The 23,061-nt window shown below is 43.3% G+C and overlaps 1 protein-coding gene and 1 long non-coding RNA gene across 4 annotated transcripts in view; one reads left to right on the plus strand and one right to left on the minus strand.

Moving 5' to 3' along the window:
- Positions 1 to 457: 457 nt before the first annotated feature.
- On the minus strand, positions 458 to 12,050 carry LOC310828257. The gene is made up of 2 exons (XR_014556789.1): positions 11,554 to 12,050; positions 458 to 1,673 (listed from the first exon to the last, which is right to left on the minus strand). It is a non-coding gene; the product is annotated as an uncharacterized lncRNA (long non-coding RNA).
- A 200-nt stretch (positions 12,051 to 12,250) lies between these two features.
- The window catches only part of CASD1 (CAS1 domain containing 1), a 30,723-nt gene continuing 19,912 nt past the window's right edge, over positions 12,251 to 23,061 (plus strand). The window contains exons 1-5 of one of the 3 annotated variants that reach the window (XM_083705262.1): positions 12,251 to 13,226; positions 18,350 to 18,446; positions 19,666 to 19,786; positions 21,574 to 21,618; positions 22,771 to 22,833. In XM_083705262.1, coding sequence (XP_083561388.1) covers positions 12,632 to 13,226; positions 18,350 to 18,446; positions 19,666 to 19,786; positions 21,574 to 21,618; positions 22,771 to 22,833 — 921 coding nt within the window. In that variant the 5' untranslated portion in view covers positions 12,251 to 12,631. Of the gene's footprint in view, positions 16,451 to 16,754; positions 18,447 to 19,665; positions 19,787 to 21,573; positions 21,619 to 22,770; positions 22,834 to 23,061 lie in introns of all 3 variants that reach the window. The other 2 variants (XM_083705263.1, XM_083705264.1) reach the window with 2 other exon arrangements.

Genomic DNA, 23,061 nt, shown 5'->3' on the forward strand with positions numbered 1-23,061 from the left:
ACTACACCCAACCCCCTGTGTTTTGGTTTTTCTGGTTCATCTGATGGTTGAATATGCTAAAGACTATTAACTTCATTGCAATGAATAGGCCACTGCTTGCTATATACTAAACACCAATTAATACCCTTTCCAACAAACTATGCATAATAAGCCAGTGTCTGTCTTGTTTTTATATATCTTTGATATGCTCCAATTCTGTAAAACAAAGCATTTCCCAATCAAGTACGTCAATCTATTTTAGAAAGAGACACAATAAAATTTCCACTCCAGAGTTCGTACCCTGTGAGACTTCAAATTCTACTCGCAATTGTATCAACATTCCCTCTTTTTACCAGGTGTATTCTCTACTTTTGTTTTCCATACAAACAAATCCATAAAGGCCACACAACCCTCAAAGAAGCCACAGTCCTCATCACACAACGTGACACAAATTAAGTGCACTACAAAGCACATACCATTGATTTCAAAGGTATTTATTTCCAACAAGAAAAGTTTAACAAAGTTGTTTCTGCTCTGGGCAGGCTGTTTTTGGAGTACAGAGCCCAGTTTCAGGTGCCACATTTTAAGGATGATGATTGATCGGGAAGCCAACTTTGAAAAAGCTGGGTATGTTTATTCTTGAGAAACGAAGGTTAGCTGTCTTCAAAGATCGAAGAACTGCCATACAGTTAGAGCAGGCTTGTTTCCTGTTCCTCCAGAAGGCAGGACGAGAACCAAGGTATGGAAATGGAAGGCAATTAGATTTCAGCAAAGGATCAGAAGCATCCTTGTGGTAACAGCTGTTTAGCCATGGATCAGGCTGTCTTGGGAGTTGGGGGGCTGCCCTTCACTAGAGGTATTGAAGTAAAGGTTGTTTGCTGTCTATCAGGGATGCTATAATCGCATCCTATATTGTAGATGCTGCATCTCATGGGGGTTGACTAAGGACCTTCCAGCTCCATGAGCCTGTGATCTAAGAGCAAATCTACACATTCAGGAAAAGCCAGTGGTACACTTATTTACTGAAGCACCATAGGAAATAAACAGATGTTTGCTCCTAATGTCAAAAGCGCTTTGCTCTTGGAAAGCTAGCAATGAAGGTTTTCTAACCTCCCCCACATTCTAATTTTCTTTATGCAGGTAGGGTTTTTGTTTTGTTGTTGTTGTTAGCTAAGAAGCACACAGACATGAAACAGTCCAAAAGGGCTGATCACCTGCTTTTTCTGACCACAACAATGGATTCACTTAGTGATATGAATGGAATTGTTTCAGAGTACAGTGGATTTATGCTATTGTTTTTTTTTATCAGTCCCATCATCTCATGATGAGGTTTAACTGGAAGATCATCTTGTGAATGAGTCCCCCAATATGTTTCAGGGTGTTGCATTACTTCTCACTCTGCAAGCCAAATTCTAGGATTACCAGATGATGATGAATTCTGCTGGATCTGTTTGTAAGTTCATCCTCCATTTGGCTTTCATGTAAATTTAATTAGAGGAATGACAAATCCTCCCAAAATCATTTTAGAAATGCATTGCAAACTTCATTCTTCTGACTTTGCTTTCCTGGATCTTTATAAAGAGACCATGTGCCTGATGCTATTCAGAGGCCCAGTAAATTCTGCTACAAGGGCACAGTTGTTGAGCAATTTTTAAGAATTCAGTGGTGCCTGACTTCAAGAAGATATTTCTGAACTACCGGAAAAATAATTTCATTCATTTAGTAAAAATCTGTTCAGCAAGATAATTTTTTTGTCTAGTTCTTTAAAAGCACAAGATGATCACAGTACTGAGAGGTGCCATCATTTGACTAAAATCAGGCAACAACAACAATAGCTTTTATTGTTTATATGGTACCCATCTGACTGGGCTGTCCCAGCCACTCTGGGCAGCTCCCAACAAAATGTTAAAGACACAATAAAACATCAACCATTAAAAACTTCCTTGAACAGACCTACCTGCAGATGTCTTCAAAAAGTTGTTTATCTGTTTGATATCTGGAGTAAAAGGACTGATACAAAAAGCATCCCACCCCAGCAAGTTTTTGCATCTGGTCCTTGCAGAATATTATATTATAAATATTAAATATTACATTTGTAGCCCACATTTCCTCCAGGAGATCTAGGTGGCATACGTGGGTCTTCTTCCTCCTTGTCCCGTTTTATCCTCACAACAGCTCTGAGAAGTAGATTAGGTGATGTACTGGGCCGAGGTCACCCAATGAGCATCAGGGCTGAGGGGAGATTTGAATCCTGGTCTCCCAGAACTTACCTTGACATTCTAACCACTGCACCACACTGACTCTAGATTATTATTTTTTATTATTAAGAAGAAGAAATGCATAGTAGAATACAGATTATCATAAAATACAGATTCTCAACAGAGGCAGCATAAAAAGTAAGGGAAGAGAAAATCAGCAGCGGGTTCTCTAAAATACAAAGAATAGTGTACAAATGAAGAATCTTCTCTCTACCCAAAGTACCGTAGATTCCGGCGTATTAGGCGTCTGGGCGTATAAGACGACCCCCAACTTTTGCTGTTCAGTTTTAGAGCTATAGCGTTTGAATGCCGCCAGGGGCAGAGCGCGCACCCCTCCACTACTTCTTCCATCGCAGCAGCAGCAGCCCGAGGTGAGGCGTTTGGTGGGCAGGCAGGCAAGCGAGCGCCACGCTCAGAAGGACTTTCCGCTTCCCCTTCTGTAGGGAGGGAGGGAGAGCGACAGCAGAAGGGGCGCCTGTGATGGCTTGGGAATCGGATTCAGAGGCTGAACCTGAGGAATCCCAGCCTGCACAGGAGTCCCCGCCTCCAGGGCTGGCTGAGCCGGGGCAGGGGCTCTGAAGTGTCCTCATGCTGGATCCTCAAGAACAGACAACAGCTGAATCCACTCTGGCTTCGGAGGTGATCGAAGACCCATTGCCTGCAGGTGCACCTCTCTCAGCCCTGTCAGGGGAAGGTGAGGTTGCCAGTCACCCTCCAGCCTCTCCGGAGCTGTAGAGGCTCAGGGCAGAGAGGTGGAGGGAACTAAGTTCTCGCAGGAGGAGTGCTCACCTTCAGACCAGGGGAGGCGAGTCATCTGTGGACCGGGGCCACCCTATGCCTCAGAGGAGATAAAGGCCAGCCAGCCCAGTCCCAGGTTGCGGAAGCAACATTGTTGGTAACCTATTCCTGCCAGCACCCTGACCTGCTCTCCTGCCAGAGTTCCTGACCACGCCCGACTCCTCGCTTTGGACCTCGCTTCGCCCCTGACGGACAGCCTCCATACCCTCGACTTAGGACCGGACTTAGACCACGCTGCACGGTAAACCCCCCCCCCCCCGGACCAGCACAGCGCCTCTGCTCACCAGCTCCCTCTCTTCCTTCCCAACGCGTATACCTGGCATATAAGACGACCCCCGATTTTGGGGGTGACTTTCCAGGGATAAAAAGTCGTCTTGTACGCCGGAACATACGGTAACTATTAATCCAGCCACCCACAGTAAATGACAGACCCTCCCAGCTCTCACCTGGGAGCTTTCCTTTCCCAGCCTCTCACCCTGGGGGATCTTCAGTTTCCTGCATCTCACGAGGGTGCATCCACCATCTATCTGTCACTTTCATGGCCCCTAATAGCATCCCAGAAGAGGGGACACCTCTACCCCCTGAGGTGAGTCCCATAGGCATTGGCCCATCACTGGCTGTGGCACATCTGTCCATATCTGAGGCTATCTCTGAGGCAGATAGGGATCCCTGTCCCAATCTGGAGCAGTTCTCTGTACACACAAGCAGACCGATCTAGAGCAAAGTTATCCACAATGGAACATGGTTTTTAAAGGCCACTTCATAAAGAAAAATGAGGTGCCTTTCTGGACGCATCCTTTATTAATGGAAAATGCAGCATAGCCTATCACCTGAAGGATTGGAAAATACAAAGTGTGCTCAAAATATTTTTGCGTTGATTGAAAGTTCACAGTGCTAGTTTAAAATCGCTGCACTTTCTTGGGCAAGTGTCTCCCATTCTGAAAAATTCAAAAGCCACTTGCAGCCATCGAAGGGTAGCAGTTTTGTGTCATTAATCGAAATAGAAGCCATCATCCACTGAATAGGTGCCTATCACAAAACTAGTTAAAGGCACAGAAGCCCAGCAAGGGATGGGGAGACAATTTTGTCTTGGGGGGGGGCAGCAACTGAAAGAATCCCTACCACCTAGCAATTCTGTACAAATATCAGTTAATTTTAACACTTACACCCTATCCTCAAAAAACTATGTTTAATTTAATTGCTTTGTTCCAATATGTGGGAATTATTTTTTCTTTGAACTCAAATTATTAATTACAAAGAAAGAAACCAAAGTTTATCAGCACTTGTCTAGGCAGAAATAAGGCCAACTTCAGTGGGGTTCTATCCCAGCTAGGGGTGTGGGAGAGATTTTATTCAGTTCGCATTTAAAGCTGAATTGATCAAATTTGCACTTTCTGAAACAAAATGAGAACCAAAGCAGAACCTTTCGAAATTTGCAGTTATCCATAATTTGCGATGAAGTTATCCAAGCAATGTTTGCAAAAAAACAAATGCATATATTAGGGGGAAATGAGCTTAAAAATGAATACATTTGTGAAAACAACACGCAGAAATTAATTATGAGAAACTGCTTGTAAAAAGTGTATGTGAGTCAAAATGTGCACATGAAACTGCTGAAGAATTTTCATGAGGTTTTTCGGGAGGGGTTGCAAACTGTTTCAGAAATCTGGAGAACCGAATTTAAAATGGGAAACTGAGAGAGCTGAAATTGACAGATTCTCCCACCAGCTAAGTGCTTATAGGATTGCAGCCTAAATCAGTCTTGTTTTCAGTGCAACGGCCATAGACTGCCACCTGTTGTCTTGAAAAGGAAGTGTTGGAATACATGGGATCTGTCTTTTTGGCACCATCAGCTTTTACAGGAACTTGAAGGGGGTACACTCCAGGGGGTGGGGCAGGGTGCTCAGAGGGCCACCCTCCTCTCTGTTGTCACAACTACCCATTCTTAAACTTCTTTAGACCACTTAAAGTTGCGATACTGGAATTTACACTAGGGTGCTGCTAGTTCCACTGAACCCTGTGGGATTGCAGGGCAAGCTTCTTCAGTCACATTTTTCTCTCAGCAATACAATTTAGCTAATACCACATCCTAGTTTTCAGCAACAACAAACATGCAAAAGATAAATTCAGCTATAGGTGCCACACTCTCCCTGATTTTTATGAAAATGTTTACCAAATGCAGACTGGGCATTCGAATCTTTGAAAACTTTTCCGTGGCTGCCCTAATGTAGCAGATTAAAATGTTCAAATTTTTTAAAAAAATAAATCCTTCTCTTGTCCAAGGGGTGGCAGCCTTAACACACATGTTGGATTAGAGAGCAGGATTCTTTAATTCACGGACATGCTGAGGTATGCACAAGTTATTCTATTTATTTATTGTAGATGTCATCAAGTAAACGTTAGTTGTAATAATGTATTTTGGCAGCATCCTAGACATTCTTATATGTTTTGGAAAATATTAGAGAGAGGCATGTCTTCCAGCAAGCATATGTAACCTCTGGCTCGGCTCCACCGGGTTTAGCTGAAATAAAACTTGCAAATATTTGAATGGGGGGGGGGGATTCAGAAGAGTCACAGTTGTATTGAACAATAACACATAGATCAAAAAGGATAAGTAATATATTTAAAACAAGAACAATGCACCCAATAGCCCCCAAGAAAATATATACAGTGGTACCTCGGGTTACATACGCTTCAGGTTACAGACTCCGCTAACCCAGAAATATTACCTTGGATTAAGAACTTTGCTTCAGGACGGGAACAGAAACCGTGCAGTGGTGGCGCAGTGGCAGCAGGAGGCCCCATTAGCTAAAGTGGTGCTTCAGGTTAAGTACAGTTTCAGGTTAAGAACAGACCTCCAGAACAAATTAAGTACTTAACCCGAGGTACCACTGTAATTCTTGCTTACAAACTTTGTAGCTAGCCAGTCCAAAGCTTCATGCAGCTCACTGAGGGCACTTCAGAGCTACTTCTATGTAGATAGGGTTTATCTCAAAGCTGCTGGGAAAACAGCAGCAGCAGCAGGCAAACATATAAGTTGCAGCTTGAAGGATATAATCTTGCAATATGCAAATAAAACTAAAACTACTATATAAACACTGCCTTGAGGCATATGCTGCAGACATGGTATCTTCTTTCCGGTCATAAATTATTACTCATGTTAAGCTTTGTTTTGGAGAAATCCTTGATAGTTTTGGATGTACGCACACTCTTAAGATTATATTTGGGGGGTGGGCCTAACAGATGGACAACAAACATGGATTCTGTGAGCATTTATACTTGCTTAAGAGACTAGAAGGCTAGAAGGACAGGCACACACACACCCCTTGTCCATGGTGATGATCTGACTGTCCTTTCCATTCTGAATGCATGGCTTGTAATCATCATACCTATTCAGACATATGGACTGCATGCTGTGTATTAATCTGTATGTCTACATTAAGTTTCCCTTTCTTTCTGTTATATTTTCAAATAAGCATTTTTTAAAAAACCAAATAGTACTGTAGGGAGAGAAAATGATCCGGCAACTACTTGCTAGTTAAATATGCCAATACATTCCATTTAGTTTTCTTTAACAAGACGATAACCACGGACTCCTCCCTGCCCTGTGCTCTTGTCTTCATACTGTAGTCTTCACTGGGGGACTCCTGACCACTTGTCAGGAATAAACTTAACCAGGCTGCTTTCAGATTGGCACCTGACACTTACCTTTCACCCGCTTTCAGTGCTTTGCTGATGATGCAATTGGAATGTACCGTCAACATCAAGGAGGGCATTTCCCCTTTTAAAAATCTGGAACATGCTGCAGTACGGGAGTTTCCTTGGCACTGACTTTTGACATCTTTTTGGCATCAGGTGTAGATGTTTTCATTCTCCTATAAATTTCAGGGAACACACTGGTTGTATCTGCAGCTATTTTAACTAGGAGTTTGGTGATCATCTTGTGTTTTGCAAGGGAGGCGGTATTTTAGTGTTCTATCCATGATGAGATGATCATGTGCTATTTTTAGATTGCCAGTATTGATTTTAATTCCGTATTTTTAAAATTGTGCTGTAGGAATTTTTCTACTGCGTGAGTCACTTGTGATACCTTAAAAAAAGTGATGGTAATAATCCATTGACACCAATGGGTATTCCTGATTTGGCTCTGATTTTGACCCTTCTCCTTGTCCTACCCACTCCCAGATTACTGCTGAACAGACAAATGGCTTTTGTGATGGTGCCAGGAAACAGCCCTGTCATTTTTGCTACTTGCCTTTCCCACTGTTCTTCCCGACCATAGTAAATATAAAATAAAAAAATGAGAACACCTAGCAAAATGACCCATGTGTGCTCTGCTGTGAGTCAACAGAGGTGGTACTGAAGATACCCCAGATATATGGCTCCTCCAAATGACCTGTTAGTTTAGCATTCATCCCAATGTGCTTGCACAAAAATTACACAGAGGTTAGGTGGATTGTGAGTGAACTGACCAGACCAGTTACATCATGCTGGGTTTTTTAAGGATGTTTTAGCTATGGTCAGCCTATTTTAAAATGTATTGCAGCATTGGTGCTGTTTCATTCGTCTGAAAACCACTTTGGAACTACAGTTAGGGTAAAAAGTTGTATATAAATACCACAACTATGCGTTGCCCAGAAGCAACAGTAATTTGTTTGTGGCAGAAGCAGGCTTTCAATGCACTTGGTTGGGCAGATAGGAAGACACTTCTTCACACATGATTTAACTTACAGAATTCAGGAACCACAAGAGAGCAGTGATGGCCACTAAATAGCTTTCTTAAAATACAGTGGTACCTCGGGTTACATACACTTCATGTTACATACGCTTCAGGTTACAGACTCCGTTAACCCAGAAAGAGTACCTCGGATTAAGAACTTTGCTTCAGGATAACAGAAATCGTGCGGCGGCAGCGGGAGGCCCCATTAGCTAAAGTGGTGCTTCAGGTTAAGAACAGTTACAGGTTAAGAACAGACCTTCAGAACGAATTCAGTTCTTAACCTGAGGTACCACTGCACTTGGGGAAAATGAAAGGCCTGCTGAAGGCTATTAGCCATGCTAGCTAATAGGTGGAATGTCGGTATGTTGTAGTGATTAGAGTGTCAGACTAGGCCCTGAAAGACCAGGATTCAAATCCCCACTCCACTATGAAATTCACTGGGTGACCAGTCAGTGTGTCTCTGTCCAATCTACCTCATAGAATTATTAAGGGGATTAAACGAGGATGGGGAGAGAACCGTGTATGCCACCTTGAGCTCTTTGGAGATAAAGGTGGCAAATAAAGGCAATAAGCAAGCAAGTAAATAAATGATAATTGAATGATGTCTCCGTGTTCAGGGGCAATTCAGCTGATGCATGGCAAGGGAAAGCTGTTGCCTCAAAGCCAAGCTTGTAGCTTTCCCAAAGGTGCTTGGTTCCTTGTTGTTTAAAAAAGAAACACAGTTCTGAAGAACATGGACCCCTTTTACATGGTAGACCTCAGTTTAGTGGTAGAGCATGCAAAATAACTCCAAGCAAACCCTGGCCTCTCCAAACAGGGTTGGAAGTCTCCATGCCTTGCCCCAAAAGTGGAATGTTCAAGGTGCCCTGTAATAATTGATGTTAGCACAGCCTAATTATGATGTTTCAAAAGTTGGGTGAATTAGTGACTGTGTTTGAAGGCAAAACACAGCACACCTTCCACATTAGTAATACATTGAGGCCTTGACCCAGTAAGACAGACAAGGTCAAAAGGGTGTGATGTGGGCCAAGAGTTTTCGTACAACATATCTGCCTCCTCAGAAGAAACTAATGAAAACCAGTTGAACCTAACTGGAGAAGCAGTGACTTCAGGTGTCCCCATTAGAGAGCTGCCATGGCAGTTATTTCCAAACTGGATCAGATGTGAGTGATTTCATCAGAAAAATGCTTTTCAAACGGTTCACAAAAAGGCTTGCAAGAGCCTGTCCACTTCAGCAAACATTCTCATTGTATGGTTTACATCACTTGTTCAAGAAACACTTCTTTACCCTGGCTTTTAACATTTACAATTAATGTGATTCTGTTGGCAGTACATTCTTTAGTTTGTTTTACATTGTTTTATTGTATGTTAAGGTTAAATTTTGCAACCTTCCCTGAGACATTATGGGGAAGGGTGGATTAAAAGTCTCTTACAGTATATAAATAAAATAATGTCATCACTAGGGATGTGGAAGAAATTAAAATCAGTTCACATTTAAAGGCAAACTTACTTAAATTGCACTTTCCAAACCAACATGGGGATCAAAATGCAACAGTTCTTTCAACTTTGCACTTCTCTGAATTTTGCAATGCAGTTCAACCAAGTAATGTGTCAAAAATGCATTGTATTAAGGAAAAATGCTTTGTAGAAATGTGTATACAAAATAGCTCTGCCTGATTCCACCAGTTCAATGTAATGGCAGCTGGGAAGAAATTGCCCTGCCTGTTCTCATTTCCAGTCTTGCATGGCAGGAACTCTATGCCTGAACACATATAAGGAGCCAATTCTTTTTCTCTTTTTTTCCAAGCCCCAGCTCAAAATCATTTCTTTAAAGCATCTATCTTGGGACCCCTGCTAGACTGGCGTTCTGTTATGGCTGCATTCTGCAACATGTTCTTGCCACAATAATTGTGAATGAGTGGTGGATTTTTTTAGTGCTTCTTCCCTGATGTTAACATTATTGCTGTCTGGGCAAACTATTGTGCAACAGAAATAAACCAGAGCATTTGTGGTATTCAAATTTAGAAGAAAGCCACAGGATTAACACTGACTGGAAATGAAGCAATGTGGCTACCCTCCTGGAGTTGTAGCAAGGACAAGTATTACTGAAAGCAGGATCACATATGACGACTCTGAGAGCATCAAGAGCACAAAGCATCATGAACGCACAATAAAAAGGACATCTGGGGGTACATTCATTTTACACAGCCTGATCTCATTTTTGTTTAATCAGAGGTGAAAGAAGTCAGGCTTCCTCCTGAATATGAATGCATTGTTTTACAGCCTTAGCCCTCTTCACCCACAACTGAAACAAAGTCTAAGACTGCAATCTTACACACCAGGGAAATACATACCCCTCACCCCAGCATTTTTTCCTCCCTTCTAACATATCCCCCATTTTATTAGTTATTACGAAAATAAAGGAGGAAAATAGACATAGTGCTGTGTTGAACAAAAAATTGTAAACTTCTGTGACCTGGTTTGTCCTCCCTGATGAAGACACAAATCATCACTACCAAAGGGTGTAGCAATAATAACCACAGTATGCTGATGCATGCATATATAATTCTACCCCTTCCCCTTTAAGATGTTGCTTTCCTATTGAAACCTGCAATCTAAAAAAGCTACATGCAGACCAGAACTGCCAGCTTCAGATCTCACCTATATGGCTTGTTGAAGTATCCACATTCTATGAGAGTATAGTGCTCAGCAGAACTATAGTCTAGATATGCCATGCCTGAGTCGTCCATCAGCACATCAAGGCAACCAGTTTTCAGCTTTCTCCAGCAATCATAAATCAGCCATTCCTTTGTTTTAGCAAATACTAAGAGAACAAAAATTCCCATGGTTCTTTGTTTGTGTTGTTAAAAGAATTCAAAAGTCACATCAATAAACATCACATTCACAATTCTTACACTGTAAACATTTTTACATGGGATTCGTTAGGGCAGATTAAGCAAAAACAATGGGCAAAGGAAGTTCTCATGTCACCAGAGTATTTTTGAGAGCTATGAATTCTAGCTAAAAACAGCCTCCACAACGTCTAGGGAATTATTCCCCTGGGAACCTTTCAGCAAATACGGGAAATAAATTCAAATAATGTGTTGTGCTAATGTTTACATTTGTTAGTAGAGCATCGTCAAGGATTAAAGGACAGCTGCTATTCAGCAACCAAATGCAATGAAACCAGCAAGGCTTTTGCAAGTCTGTCCTACCTCATTAACCTTTTAGTTATTTGTGTGCCAATAAGCAAATAGAGATGATACAGTCAACTCTGTGCACTTAAATTTCAAAATGACTCCTGAGTAAGCAGTCAGAGGATGGAGACTGAGATCAAGTGAGAGCTCCTCTTATTGATCAGTAATTGGCAAAGGAGCATGAAAGAGAGAGTAGGAATGAATGGACTTTTTTTCTAGTGGAGGGTTGTGGACCTCTGCTTCTTAATTTGTTCATAAATGATCTAGAGGTAGGGGTTAGCAGTGAGGTAGCAAAGTTTGCTGATGATACCAAATTGTTTAGGATGGTTCAAACAAAAGGAGACTGTGAAGAGCTCCAAAAGGATCTCTCCAAACTGATTTCATGTATATGCTAATAGAGTCTGAACTGATGGCAAGAGGCTTTTAAGGCACAGTGCATAGCTCAACAAAGATGTCAACCCAGTGGGCAGCAGCCGTGAAGAAGACAAATCCCAAGTTAAGGATAATTAGCCAAGGGATGGAAGATAAAACTGCCAGTACCATAACGTCATTATGCAAAGGTATGGGGAGGTATCCTGTGTACAGGCTGTAGTCACCTCACCTCAAAAAAGATATTGCAACAGAGCTGGGGAAAGTTCGGAAAACAATCAAGTGTCTGGAGCAGCTCCCCTATGACAATAGGATTACAACATTTGGGGCTTTTTAGTTTAGAAAAAAGGAAAGAAGAGATATATTTGAGCTGCATCAATTATGCACCATGTGGAGCAAATGAATACAAGGAAGATATGCGAGCAGGTGGCAATTTCTGTTCCTAGCCCTGAAACAAAATAGAATAAAAAATACCAAGTTGTCAGTTTGTCCAGTGGTTCAGGAAATGTAACTAAGCACACAGGGTTGCCATTGATTCTTTCGACAGGTGAGTGGGGCTAAAACTGAGGCGGAACTTCAAAAGATGATGCAGCCATGACTATGGCAGAGAACTAAAGAAAAATGACATGTAGGGCAGGGTCACTAAAAGGAAATACTGTAACCACGCCAGAGTTCAAGTAAAGTCGCGGCACTGCCTCACCCCTCTGAAAACACTCGGGGATTTGCAACCCTAAGCAGTGGCGTAGCGTGGGTTGTCAGCACCCGTGGCAAGGCAAGTAATTTGCGCCCCCTAACCCTAACCTCCAGATGTTGCGCCCGGTGCGGCCGGCCGCCCCCCCCCCCCACGCTACGCCACTGACCCTAAGTAAGATGCGCTGACGGACAGCGGCCAACTTGGGTGACTTTTAAAGTCCAGTTCCTGGACGGTGGGCCGGGCTGGTTAGTCAACGTGGCTCTCGTTGCCTCCGGCACTACCTGTCCCGGGGCGGGGGGCAAGCGGGAAAGGGCTATCCTGCCCTGCCCCTGGGCTTCCCACCTCTGCCTGGGCCTGCCCCACAGAGTGACGGTGCCCGAAGAGACTTTGATCCCCACCCACGGGAGCGGCGTCCCCTTGCTTTTGCCAAGCCAGCAGAGCAGGTTAGGCAGGTGGAGGAGGAAGCGGCTGCTGCCCCCACGTCGAATGCGAACACCTGAGTCAAACCGGCTGAGGGAAAGAAGTTCGCTTCTTTCGCCAAGTTTCGCTTTCTCCCCTCTCCCCGCCGCCCTTGTTCGCGTGAGAGAGAGGTGCGAGGGTTCGCCCGCTCCCCTCCATGTCTGCGGCAGAGGAGGGGCCAGGCGCCGGGGCGCCGCCGCGAGGGGCGGTAGCGGACCAGCCGCCGCCGCAGCAGCAGCAGCGCGAAGGGGGCGCGGATGGCCGTTGGGGGCAACGGCAGCAGCTGCAGCAGCCTCTTCCCTGGCTTCAGGGACCGGACGGGAAAGCGGGCGCTCCCCTGGCTGCTGAGGTGAAGCGGCGGCGCCCGGACGAGGAGGAAGGGGAGGGGGCCGCGCTTCTGCCGCCGCCGCTGCTCTTGAGCGAAGCGGAGGACGAGGACGCCGACGACCCGCCCGCCTCCGCGGGGCTCTCCTCGCTGGGCTTCTCTCCCCTGCGCTGGTGGCGGCGGCAGAAGCGGCGGCTCTTCCTCTCCCCTCCGCCGTCCCCGCTGGGGACCCAGCGCAGCTGCCCGTGCGCCGCCGCCCGCTCCTTCGCGCACTGTTGTCATGGAGGAGCCAAGATGGCGGCCCTGGCCTACACCTTGGGCAAGCGCGAGATCAACCACTACTTCAGCGTGAGGAGCGCCAAGGCGCTGGCGCTGGGCGCCGTCCTGCTGCTCGCCGCCTGCCACGCCGCCTCGCGCCGGTACCGAGGTGAGGAAGGGGCGGCGGGGAGGAGGAGGAGGGCGTGTGTGGAGGGGCGAGATGAGATAGGGAGCGGAGAAGTTGGTCGTGGTTATTGGGGATCCGCTGGGAGCAGAAATGGGGTCCCTCGCTTCCTCCTCCTCCACCACCACCACAGTTCAGGGGGAGCCTTGGAAGGGGCTTCCTTTGGCATCGGGCGAAAGCCGCCACTTCAGGTGTCTCTGGGAGGCAGGTACGTCTCTCCCTCCTCCCCCCATTTCCTCCAAGCCGTTGCAAAGCAAGCGCTTAGCTGGCCGAGGAAGGGTGACTGACACCTGCCAAACTTCGCCCCGGCGTGAGCATCCTTTCTCCCCACGCCGCCACGCCACATCCGCCTGCCTTGGCAGCTCCAGCTTGCGTTTGCAGACAGACAAGAAAACCACAGCAAGCGCCTTAAGGGCAGAGGAGAAGCCGGTCCGTGCGGATTTCTGCAGGAAGCAGCTGTCCAAATTAAACAACCCAGGCTTGTTTGACTTTGGGCGCAACATTTTTTACTTTGTTTATTAAATGTGTGTGCTGCCCTTCATCCGAAGATCACAGGGCGGTCCACGACATAAAAATGTAAAATGAAGACAGAAAATGCCATTATAACCAGGGACAGGCTATTGGTCTGGCTGGCCGGGTGTTGCAAACTCTGACTGGCAGTAGCTCTCTAAGGTCTCAAGCAGATGCCTCTTTTCCCATCACCTGCTCTCTGCTTCTGGAGATGCCAGGACTTGAGTCTGGAGCTTTCTGCCAGGCAGAACATGTGCTCGCTCACTGAGCTGCGATCTCTCCCTTCAGAAGGGCTGGCTGCATTTTTCTTTTCATTTTTAAAAAGAAATTATTACCCACGCAGGAAGTTGTAGCGGTTTCGGGGTTGCTGTTTAACTAAATTCTTAGCCTGAGGCCTGTGCTAGCTAATTAGGAGTGTGCCGTATAAACAAAGAAAATGTGTGGGAGTGAGGAGTGTAAATCATGCAAACTGGCAGCTTTGCAAGAAGCTGCTGACATGCAAGGTAGGAGAAGGTGGTGTGCTTGAGATACGTTGAAAGAGTGTGGCTTCGAGATCCTAAATTAAAAGATTAAGACCTCTCCCTGCTATTCTTTTTTGTCCTGCCCTCTTTTGACACTGGAAATAGAAATGTATATGCTTGCTTTCAAGAACAGCAGTGGTGACAGAGGTGAACACCAGACAAAGCAGGGCTCCCTATAGAAGTGTTTGGGGAAGCAATGCTTCCCATGTCCTCTCCAGCATCTGAATTGAGTCTCCAATACACCTTTATTTTGTTAGCTACAAAGGAAATACGTTAGTTGAGTAGTGACTTGACCAAGGCCACCCAGTGAGCTTCTAACATTTGAGTGGGGTATTTGAATCTGGATTACTAACATCCAGAAACTAAACTCAAGCTGAAATCCTACCCACTGCCCTAAAAACTTTCAGATGTTTTTGTTCAGAGTGACTGGAAGTAAGAGTATTTTAAAATTCCTCAAGCCTTTTGCATGAGTGGGTAGTCATCACTTCACTCACTGTATGGTGTCATGTGGTTTGTGGGGATTGGTGCACCGTATGTTTATATTATTACTCAGTTTATTTATATACCATTTTTTGGCCCAAAGGTCTCCTCAAACAGTAAACATCATACTAAAATAAAATCTACAGTAGAGTAAAATGGCATAAATCAATAAGACGGCAAAATCTTAGCACATAAGGGCCAAAGAAAAGCCTTCCAAGCTGGAGGATTAAAAGAGTGCTCTTACAATACCCAAACATTGAAATAAAGTTCCATATAGAAGCACTTGCGGCTGCATAATTTTAAATAATTCTTCCTTATATGGGGTCCTTGTAGCTTCCCACAAGTTGTTTTGCTCTTCAGCACGAAGTCGAGTATTCTATACTGGGAATTCTCCCAGGGTCTGTGAGAGGGAAATACTACTCTCTAGGATTGCTGAAGATCATTGATGTGGGTGTTATAGGTGACAACAAGTGAAATTTGCCACTTGTAAGTCTCACCTGTACAGCATTATTTCTGGGTACCAGTTTGGCCTTGTGGGTCTGATTTTTATTTTATCAGTTACCTTTAACACCGGAAACTACATTTTCTGAAAATAAAAATTAACTTCTTGGTAATCTAAAAAATCTATTTAGCCTCACATTTTTTTTCCTTGTGAGACAATTAATTAACTTTCAATTTAAGAAAAATCCTTTATCTCCAGAGTACCTTGATATAAAGCATCATTTGAAAACATAAACCGACAAGAGCTGGGATAGCTCAGTCAGCAGAGTGCGAGGCTCTTAATCTCAGGGTTATGGGTTCAAGCTAGGCACAAGATTCCTGCATTGCAGGGGGTTGGACTAGATGGCCCTCATGGTCCCTTCCAACTCTACAGTTCTCTGATTCTATGCTTCTATAAACTTTTCTGAAAGTGCAACCTTTTGCAACTTTATCCAAAAGGGATAAGGAAGCTTGTTATTGTTGCCATCTATCTGTCTCAAGAGACAATGGAAGAGTGTGCCATTGGGGGTAAAGTTACACCATTGGGGAGTTAACAGCTCCTGGTGTAGCTGTAGAGACCAATACAGGAGAAACATGCTTTATTGCAGCTGGGGCAGATGAAGACTTTTGGTTTCGCTGGTGCAGATGCACTATGGTGTTTTTTCTCTCCCTGCTTCTCCCAGCGGTCATTCCTGATCTGGTCATTTTTTTTTTGATACACAACCTGTCTGTCTGTCTCCAGGTACTGCAGTTGTTTGCAGGGCATTCCCACATGGCAGGGTTAATATTGTCAGCCTTCATGTCACATTTGCAAACAACTTTATAACACAGAGTTGGTTTGTCAACAGGCCTGCTGCCTGATGCCAGCTCCCTGTGGAGCACATCCTTGGGGATCCTGCCATCTTCCATCCTATGTACATTACCAAGCCAGTATAGACATCACTGAGACAGAACTTGGAAGAGCACGTATTTGTTTGAGGCTCTGTCCTGCCATGTGGTAGACCTTCATCTTGGTATTGGTCGTTAGCATCACATTCTCCCATACCCTTTTGGAGAGGTGCACCATTGCTGTGGCTGCCTTACCAATATGCTTGTCCAACATCAGTGGAAAGGTTGCGGGTTATGGTGGAGACCAGGTAGACAAAATCGTCTTAACACCTGAAGCGTGTGATCACCAGTGCTGATGCATGGAGTGCTGGCAATGTCCTGACCCAAGATGTTGGTCTTTGTAAGGCTGAAGGTGAGGCCACACTCCACTTAGGCAAAACAATTTATGAGTCTCTGTAGAGCTTCCTCTGAGTGCACTGTCAAGGGTCCATCATCTGCAAACAACATCCAAACACCAATTCTTTTTCCAGTAGAAGCCCTATGTATTTTATTGAGGTTCATTCTGTTGCAAGACTGAGAATCAGACTGATAACCAGATAAAAAGTGCCGTTTGAAAACTCGCAGCAGCTGCAGAAGTATACTTCTGAGTGAGTGATACTTCCTTGTGTGAGTATGCAGAATTCGTAGAATGCAGAGTCCCAGATATTTTTTTTCTGATGAGAAGTAGCTCCAGAAGAAGTCCTAGCCTCTTAATTTTGATAAGCTCCCTAAAGTTTTTATTTCTATTTTAAAATAAATTGGTAATTTAGAATATACCTGTAGTTGTTTGCTCTAGGAATACTAGCACATTATGCACTGAAATTTAAGGAATGATAACATTATTCAATGGCCACATGACATGCATCTTGAAGGACACTCCAAGGAATTATGCTTTGTATCTGGGTAATTAAAAAATATTTAGTTTAAATTAGTACTGCGAAAAGAATGATAAGATATGCAGCGTTCTTGTAGTCCTCTCATAGGCTTCAGTTGGCCACTGAAAAGAGGACGTTGGACTAGATCAGCCTTTGGTCTAATCCAGCAGTGCTCTTCTTACATTATTACTTTTTTTTACACAACTCTATTTTCTTTCTGAACACTATAAACTGAAACTACACAATTTAAGAATTTGAGGTAACATGAACAAGGAGGGAGAGATGGGAGTACTTGGAGGAAGGTGTAAATGTCTGTAATTCTAAAAACCAAATATAGCCTTGTGTAAGCAGAAGCTGTCTTCTTCAGTGTTGGAGGATGTTTCACATAGGTAGATGCAGATGCTGTTCATGTGATCCCATATTCTTCTGGACCAGAACCTAGCAGGCCATCTTTTGGTCCTTGCTGTACAAGTCAGGTCATAATCAAGCCTCTTTACTAGATAACAGCTGTTACCTAAGTTAATCCTGCACCAGACGTATTCTCTTACCCACACTATTAATTTTCAGTTTGGTTAGAAGCTGGCCAAGTGCAGGGCAAACAACAAAATTGTTGTGAGTGATTGTGTTTCACACAGTTGCCAGGCAAATGTCCTTTGTTAATTTTGTATAGATAGCTTTTCTTCAAACCTCATGCCACTGGGCAAAGTAGGAGTGATACAGCTTTCTCCTTCTGTTAAGATTTTCTCAACGTTTCCTTCCTGGCTTTGTTGCACCTACATTAAAGTGTAATACTTTTCTGTCATTACAATTTTGTTGTCAGAGCAGTGCAATCCAGTAATCAAACTGTAAAACCGATGTCTTTATAGAGTGTAATGATCATGTGTTTAATTTTTTTTAATGCACAATTTTGATCACACAAGTGACAAAGCTACACATACTGCACTGATTTGGAAGTGAGCATAGAGTTCCTTGGCTTCATTCCTCATTAATCCTACATGGATCTTAAATGACTTAATTTTTAATCCTGGCCTTCGGGGGTTAATTATGATGGTTAAATTGAACATAGTTTTTTTAAAGCTGCCAGTTGTAACTGGATTGTGCATGTGTGTGAACTAAGCAGAACAAATGAAACTAGGATCCTTCATTTTAAAGTACATATTGGCAAAAACATTTGATGTCACTACTATATAGTAGTAGTATGTTATTGAAGGAATGATAATGGAGGTGTTGGGCTCATACTCAATTTAGCCTTTTTAAAATGAAGCCCAGAAGTTTGTAACTTTTCTGACTGGCAATAAAATGCCTATCTTTACTATGTGGGTTGTGAACACAGCTGCTGATCAAATGATAATACAGAGTGTTTTATTTTTTTAAGGTGATGATAGTTGTGAGCACCTTCTCTCTAGTGGAAGATTTATTGGGGAGAAAGTATGGCAGCCTCACGGCTGTATGATGCACAAATATAAGCAGAGGTAAGGTATTCTACTTTTAAATTTCCCCTTAAAGAAGAAAATATTGAAAGGGTGCACTTAAATGTAAAGTGTTAGTTTCTGGGATTACTACATTTATAGACCTACACTGTGAATGTCATATGGCACATAATGTGTGCTGCTCATGTGAGTTTCCCCTATCCCTATAAGTGGTTTCACTTTATTAGCAGAAATGAAATAAATAGTAATGATTGTTAGTCTGTATCTTCCTTACTATGAAGAAATTTCTCACATAACCATATCAGTTTACCTACAATTGCAAACTGGTACTTAAAGCAGCCATTTAGGCAAATCCCACCCACCTCATTCAGCCTTCTGAGCCCAGTGCCCTCCAAAGATCTTGAACTACATCTCCCATCAGCTGCAGCCAGCTGGAGCTGTTGGAAACTGTAGTCCAAAATACCTGGAGGGCACCAAATTGGGGAAGGATGCATCTAATAATTCCTCCATCAGCCTTGGTGCATAAAGTATTGCACCATTAAGGTGCCTGTCAGTGAGCAAGTTTGTGTACCTTGATTGCTTTAAGGCTATAAACGAAAATGTGAAGCAAATAAAACCCCTATTTCCCTACCTCCACCAGAGTTGATCTCAAACCGTTTTAGCAGCAGCTAGATATTATGTAAAGAGGAGTTCTCACATTATCTAAAGCCTTTTGCAGTCACCCCAGGGAATGACTATACCAGAGAGAAGGGTGCATCGGTGGGTCCTGCCCTCTTCAGAGCAACCTTACTTTTTGAATTTGATTTCTTAAAAAATGTGCTTACTTGAGAGCATAAGATGAGTATGTTGGATGGGGCTAATGGCCCATCTAGTCCAGCATCCTGTTCTGGCAGTGGCTGACCAGATGCCTGTGGGAAGCCTGCAAGCTGGACATAAGCGCAGCAGCCCTCTGACCACTTGCAATTCCCAGTAACTGATTGAGTTGAAGGCCCAGCACAGTCTTACAGTGTTGCAATTCTCTTTTCTTACTTAATAGAATGTAAAAATGGCAGGACAGTATAACATAACAATTTATGAAATATATAACAATATTTGTAGTGTTTTATAAGAGAAAGGGAAATTTGTTCCCACAAATTGGAATTATCAAGGATATGGAATATAAGTTGGTGCTCAGAATATTCTACAGTGCAGGTTTTTGGGGGTGAATTACTTTTGTTGTGTCATACTTGAAGAAAATCAATATTAATGTTTGTTTTTACAGTGAAGCAAAAACCTGCCTCGTAGACAAACATATTGCATTTATAGGTGATTCTAGGATCCGTCAGCTGTTCTACTCATTTGTGAAACTCCTGAACCCTCACATTAAGGAGGATGGAGTCAAGGTATGGTTTTTATATTTTACTTTTATCACAGTTATTGCTAGAAAACTACAGTCATTGTAATACCTTAGTTGTAAAGGTATTTCTGTTGAAAATGTATTGATCCAGTTTAGACACCACATTCCTGGTCCACCAAATTGGGTTTGGTTGGGTTAGGAAAACACAGTATGCCCATGTGTTCCTCCACCATATTCTCCCTCCCCTTACATGCCTAGCTTTACAATACTTTTTTATTTTTTGCATTTGTACAGTGCCTTCTTGCCAAGGTGGTTTATGATTTAAAATGTTAATACAAATAAATATTGCAAAATATTTTTAGGCTGCCTATAGGAGCTGGTGGCAGTAGCTCCTTGACCTAGGCTTTTCTTGTTTTCTACTCTGCCTTCCCTCAAGGCAGGCCTTTGCACACAGGGCTTAAGGAGTCCCAGGGAAAGTGTGGGTTAGGTTGCCCCAGCAGTTCTCTCAGGACATTGATAGTCTCTTCAGGAGCAGGTGATTATACATAGGATGTCAATACCAGGAAATTCAGGTTTGAGCACTGGGTACACACCAGGATTGTAAATTACACTTTGTTTCTGGATTCCAGTTCTGATTTGTGAAGAATGTTCAAGCCAGTTTCTCAATATGGGCATCCTGTCTTGTTGTGCTGAAGTTTACCTCAAAGTATTGTATCAAGCTGGATGAACGAGAGGAGTCTGAATGGGAGGAAGCAGCAGATGATGGGGACACCCTAGTTTTCAGATCAGGAATGTGATGTCTGAACCAGGCTAATGAATGTAGGAACTTCAGAAAGAGAGCTAATCAAGCAGTTTCAGAGAAAAGAACCAATTGCTGAAAAGACAGGTGGTTAATAGTGGAAACCTGAAGAATGCAGTTGGGAACTTTGTACTTGGTGGCATGAATACATTTCAACCATTGGCTTCTCTGTGCCTTAACCATGTGCAAGTTTGATGCCTATTTTACTTAGCTGTAGCCTGCAGCATCCTGAATTGGCACTGTGCTACCTTGGGGGAACCCAGAAGTAGAGAGGGAAAGAAGGGGAGAGGGTTGAGCTTTTGGTCAGTGCTGCACTTCAGATATTGATAAAGATAAAGGAGGAGGACTATCTTAGAAGAATTTAAGTCAGGAACCCAAGGAGAGAGAGAGAGGAGGCAGTCTGAGATATCATTTTAGTCTGAACTCCAGGCAAAGAGAAAGTCCTAATGGTGTGCTCCACGGCTGTTAGTAGAGGGCGACTTGGAAAGATTGGGGGGGGAGACCTAGTCTCACTAAGGACTAGCCCTTGAAAATAAGAGCATGTCAGTGTTTGCAGCTATTTTACCTAAAGGGCACTGAATAATTGAATTGTGCCTGAAAATCCCCCAAATTATAGCAGTTGCAGAGCTTGTAATCAGGTTTTGGACCATTAGAAATATAGGCCTACTCTGGAGTCCTGGATGAAAATCTCTTGTCTTCCGCTGGTCCTCAAAGCTGCTGTTCTTGTCAAGAGGGAAGCTTCCAATGGCACCCTCTTTCCTGATGCAACTTTGAAGCAGGGTGGGGGTGAGGGAGGTTTTTTGGGACTTTGTGGTGAGAGGATAGGATTAAGAACTTCTCTTGCTGCATCATAGTCCCAAACCTGTTTCCTGCTCCCTCTCTCCCTTATCTCCTCCTTTTCAGGCAACTGCTATTTATAGTTAAAAAGCAAAACAAACCAGGCAACATCAAATTAAGAATTTAGCATAACATGAATACAGTCATGGATTTATGGAAACTGGCGTAATTTCTTTGCCTGTTTCTTACTTTGACAGCATGGAAACATTCCTTTTGAAGACAAATCATCTTCACTTAAAGTGGTAAGCATACCCAGTTGCTTCTAAACTAGAATGAAGAAAAGAAGTTGGCATGTGTATTTATTTTATTTATATTTATTTATAATATTTATATACCACCCTTTCACAAAACACCAGGGTGAAGTATAGCAACATAAAAAGCCTTTAGAAATAAATATTTACTAAAGTAGTACTTTCGTATTTTGTTTATTGTAAAATTTATATCCCACCTTTCCTCCTAAAAGAGCCCTAGGCAACAATCAAGTGATAAAACAAAACAAAACAAAAAAATTCAATGCAGATGCAGACTTAGAAATATCTCCACTTGAAAGGCTTGTTGAAAGAGCCTTCAGTAGGTGCCGAAATGGCAACAGAGATGGCTCCTGTCTGATACTAATTGGGAAATAATTCAGATGGTAGGTACCAAAACACTAAAAGCAATTCCTACATTGTGCAGAACAGACCTCCTGACAAGATGGTATTTGCAAGAGGCCCTCCTTTGGACAGTTGAATCATAGATTTGAAAGGGACCTCAGGGTTTTTGTCCCATGCTCTATTGAGCTTTATATGCCAAAACATGAACTAACCCTGTACCTAATTGGCAGCCAATGCAATTCTTTCAACACGGGGGTAATCTATAAGTGACATCCTACCTCAGTAGTTGAGCTACCGCAGTTTGCACTGACTGCAACACACACAACCACAGGAAGATTTTGCTTTGGGCTGGTTTTCCTTAGCTTCCTTAGGAGGATTCTGAGGACAAATACTTAAATATCTTAAGGAATTAAGTGCTGCAGAATATAACAAAAATCATTTCAAAAATACTCCTACTGCTGAAAACAATGCAGTTTCCTCTTTGAGCAGTTAGTCAAGTCTCCTTCTCACTGCGTCCTCTTAAGTAACAGCAGCAGTGTTTTCTACAAAAAGTGCATAAATTATTAAAAGAAGATATGTGTATGCATGTGTCCAAAAAACCTGATTGGCCCAGGACCAAACATCAGCATAAGATCTTAGTGTACATGCATATTTTTACTTATAGGTGTTATACCTTTGCGGTAGAAAATGCAGATGGAACGCTGCTGATTCTGTCAATAGTTGCCACATTTAATGCTGACATAAGATGACTGTTTCAGGAGAGTAAACCACTTGCTAATAAACTCATCCATTTCCCCTCAGGAATTTCTGTGGTATCCGGAAGTCAATGGATCTATGAAACAGCTTATCAAATCTTGGACTGAAGTGAGTTGCATTATTGAACTTCCTTTATGACAGTGGTTTTCAACTAGTGTGCTGTGGCACCCTGGGGTGCCTTGAATGATGCTCAGGGGTGCCGCGGGCATCCCTGGCCTCTGTCCTTCTTTCCTTCCCTCCCTCCTCTGATGCCTTTGCCTCCCCAAGCCTTATGTGGCTGTTTGTTGCAGCAGCCCTGGCTACAAGCTGCCCAGGTTAATGATGTCTCTGGAGCTG

The sequence above is a fragment of the Podarcis gaigeae genome (assembly GCF_964106915.1).
Source record: "Podarcis gaigeae genome assembly, chromosome: 12".
NCBI lineage: Eukaryota > Metazoa > Chordata > Lepidosauria > Squamata > Lacertidae > Podarcis > Podarcis gaigeae.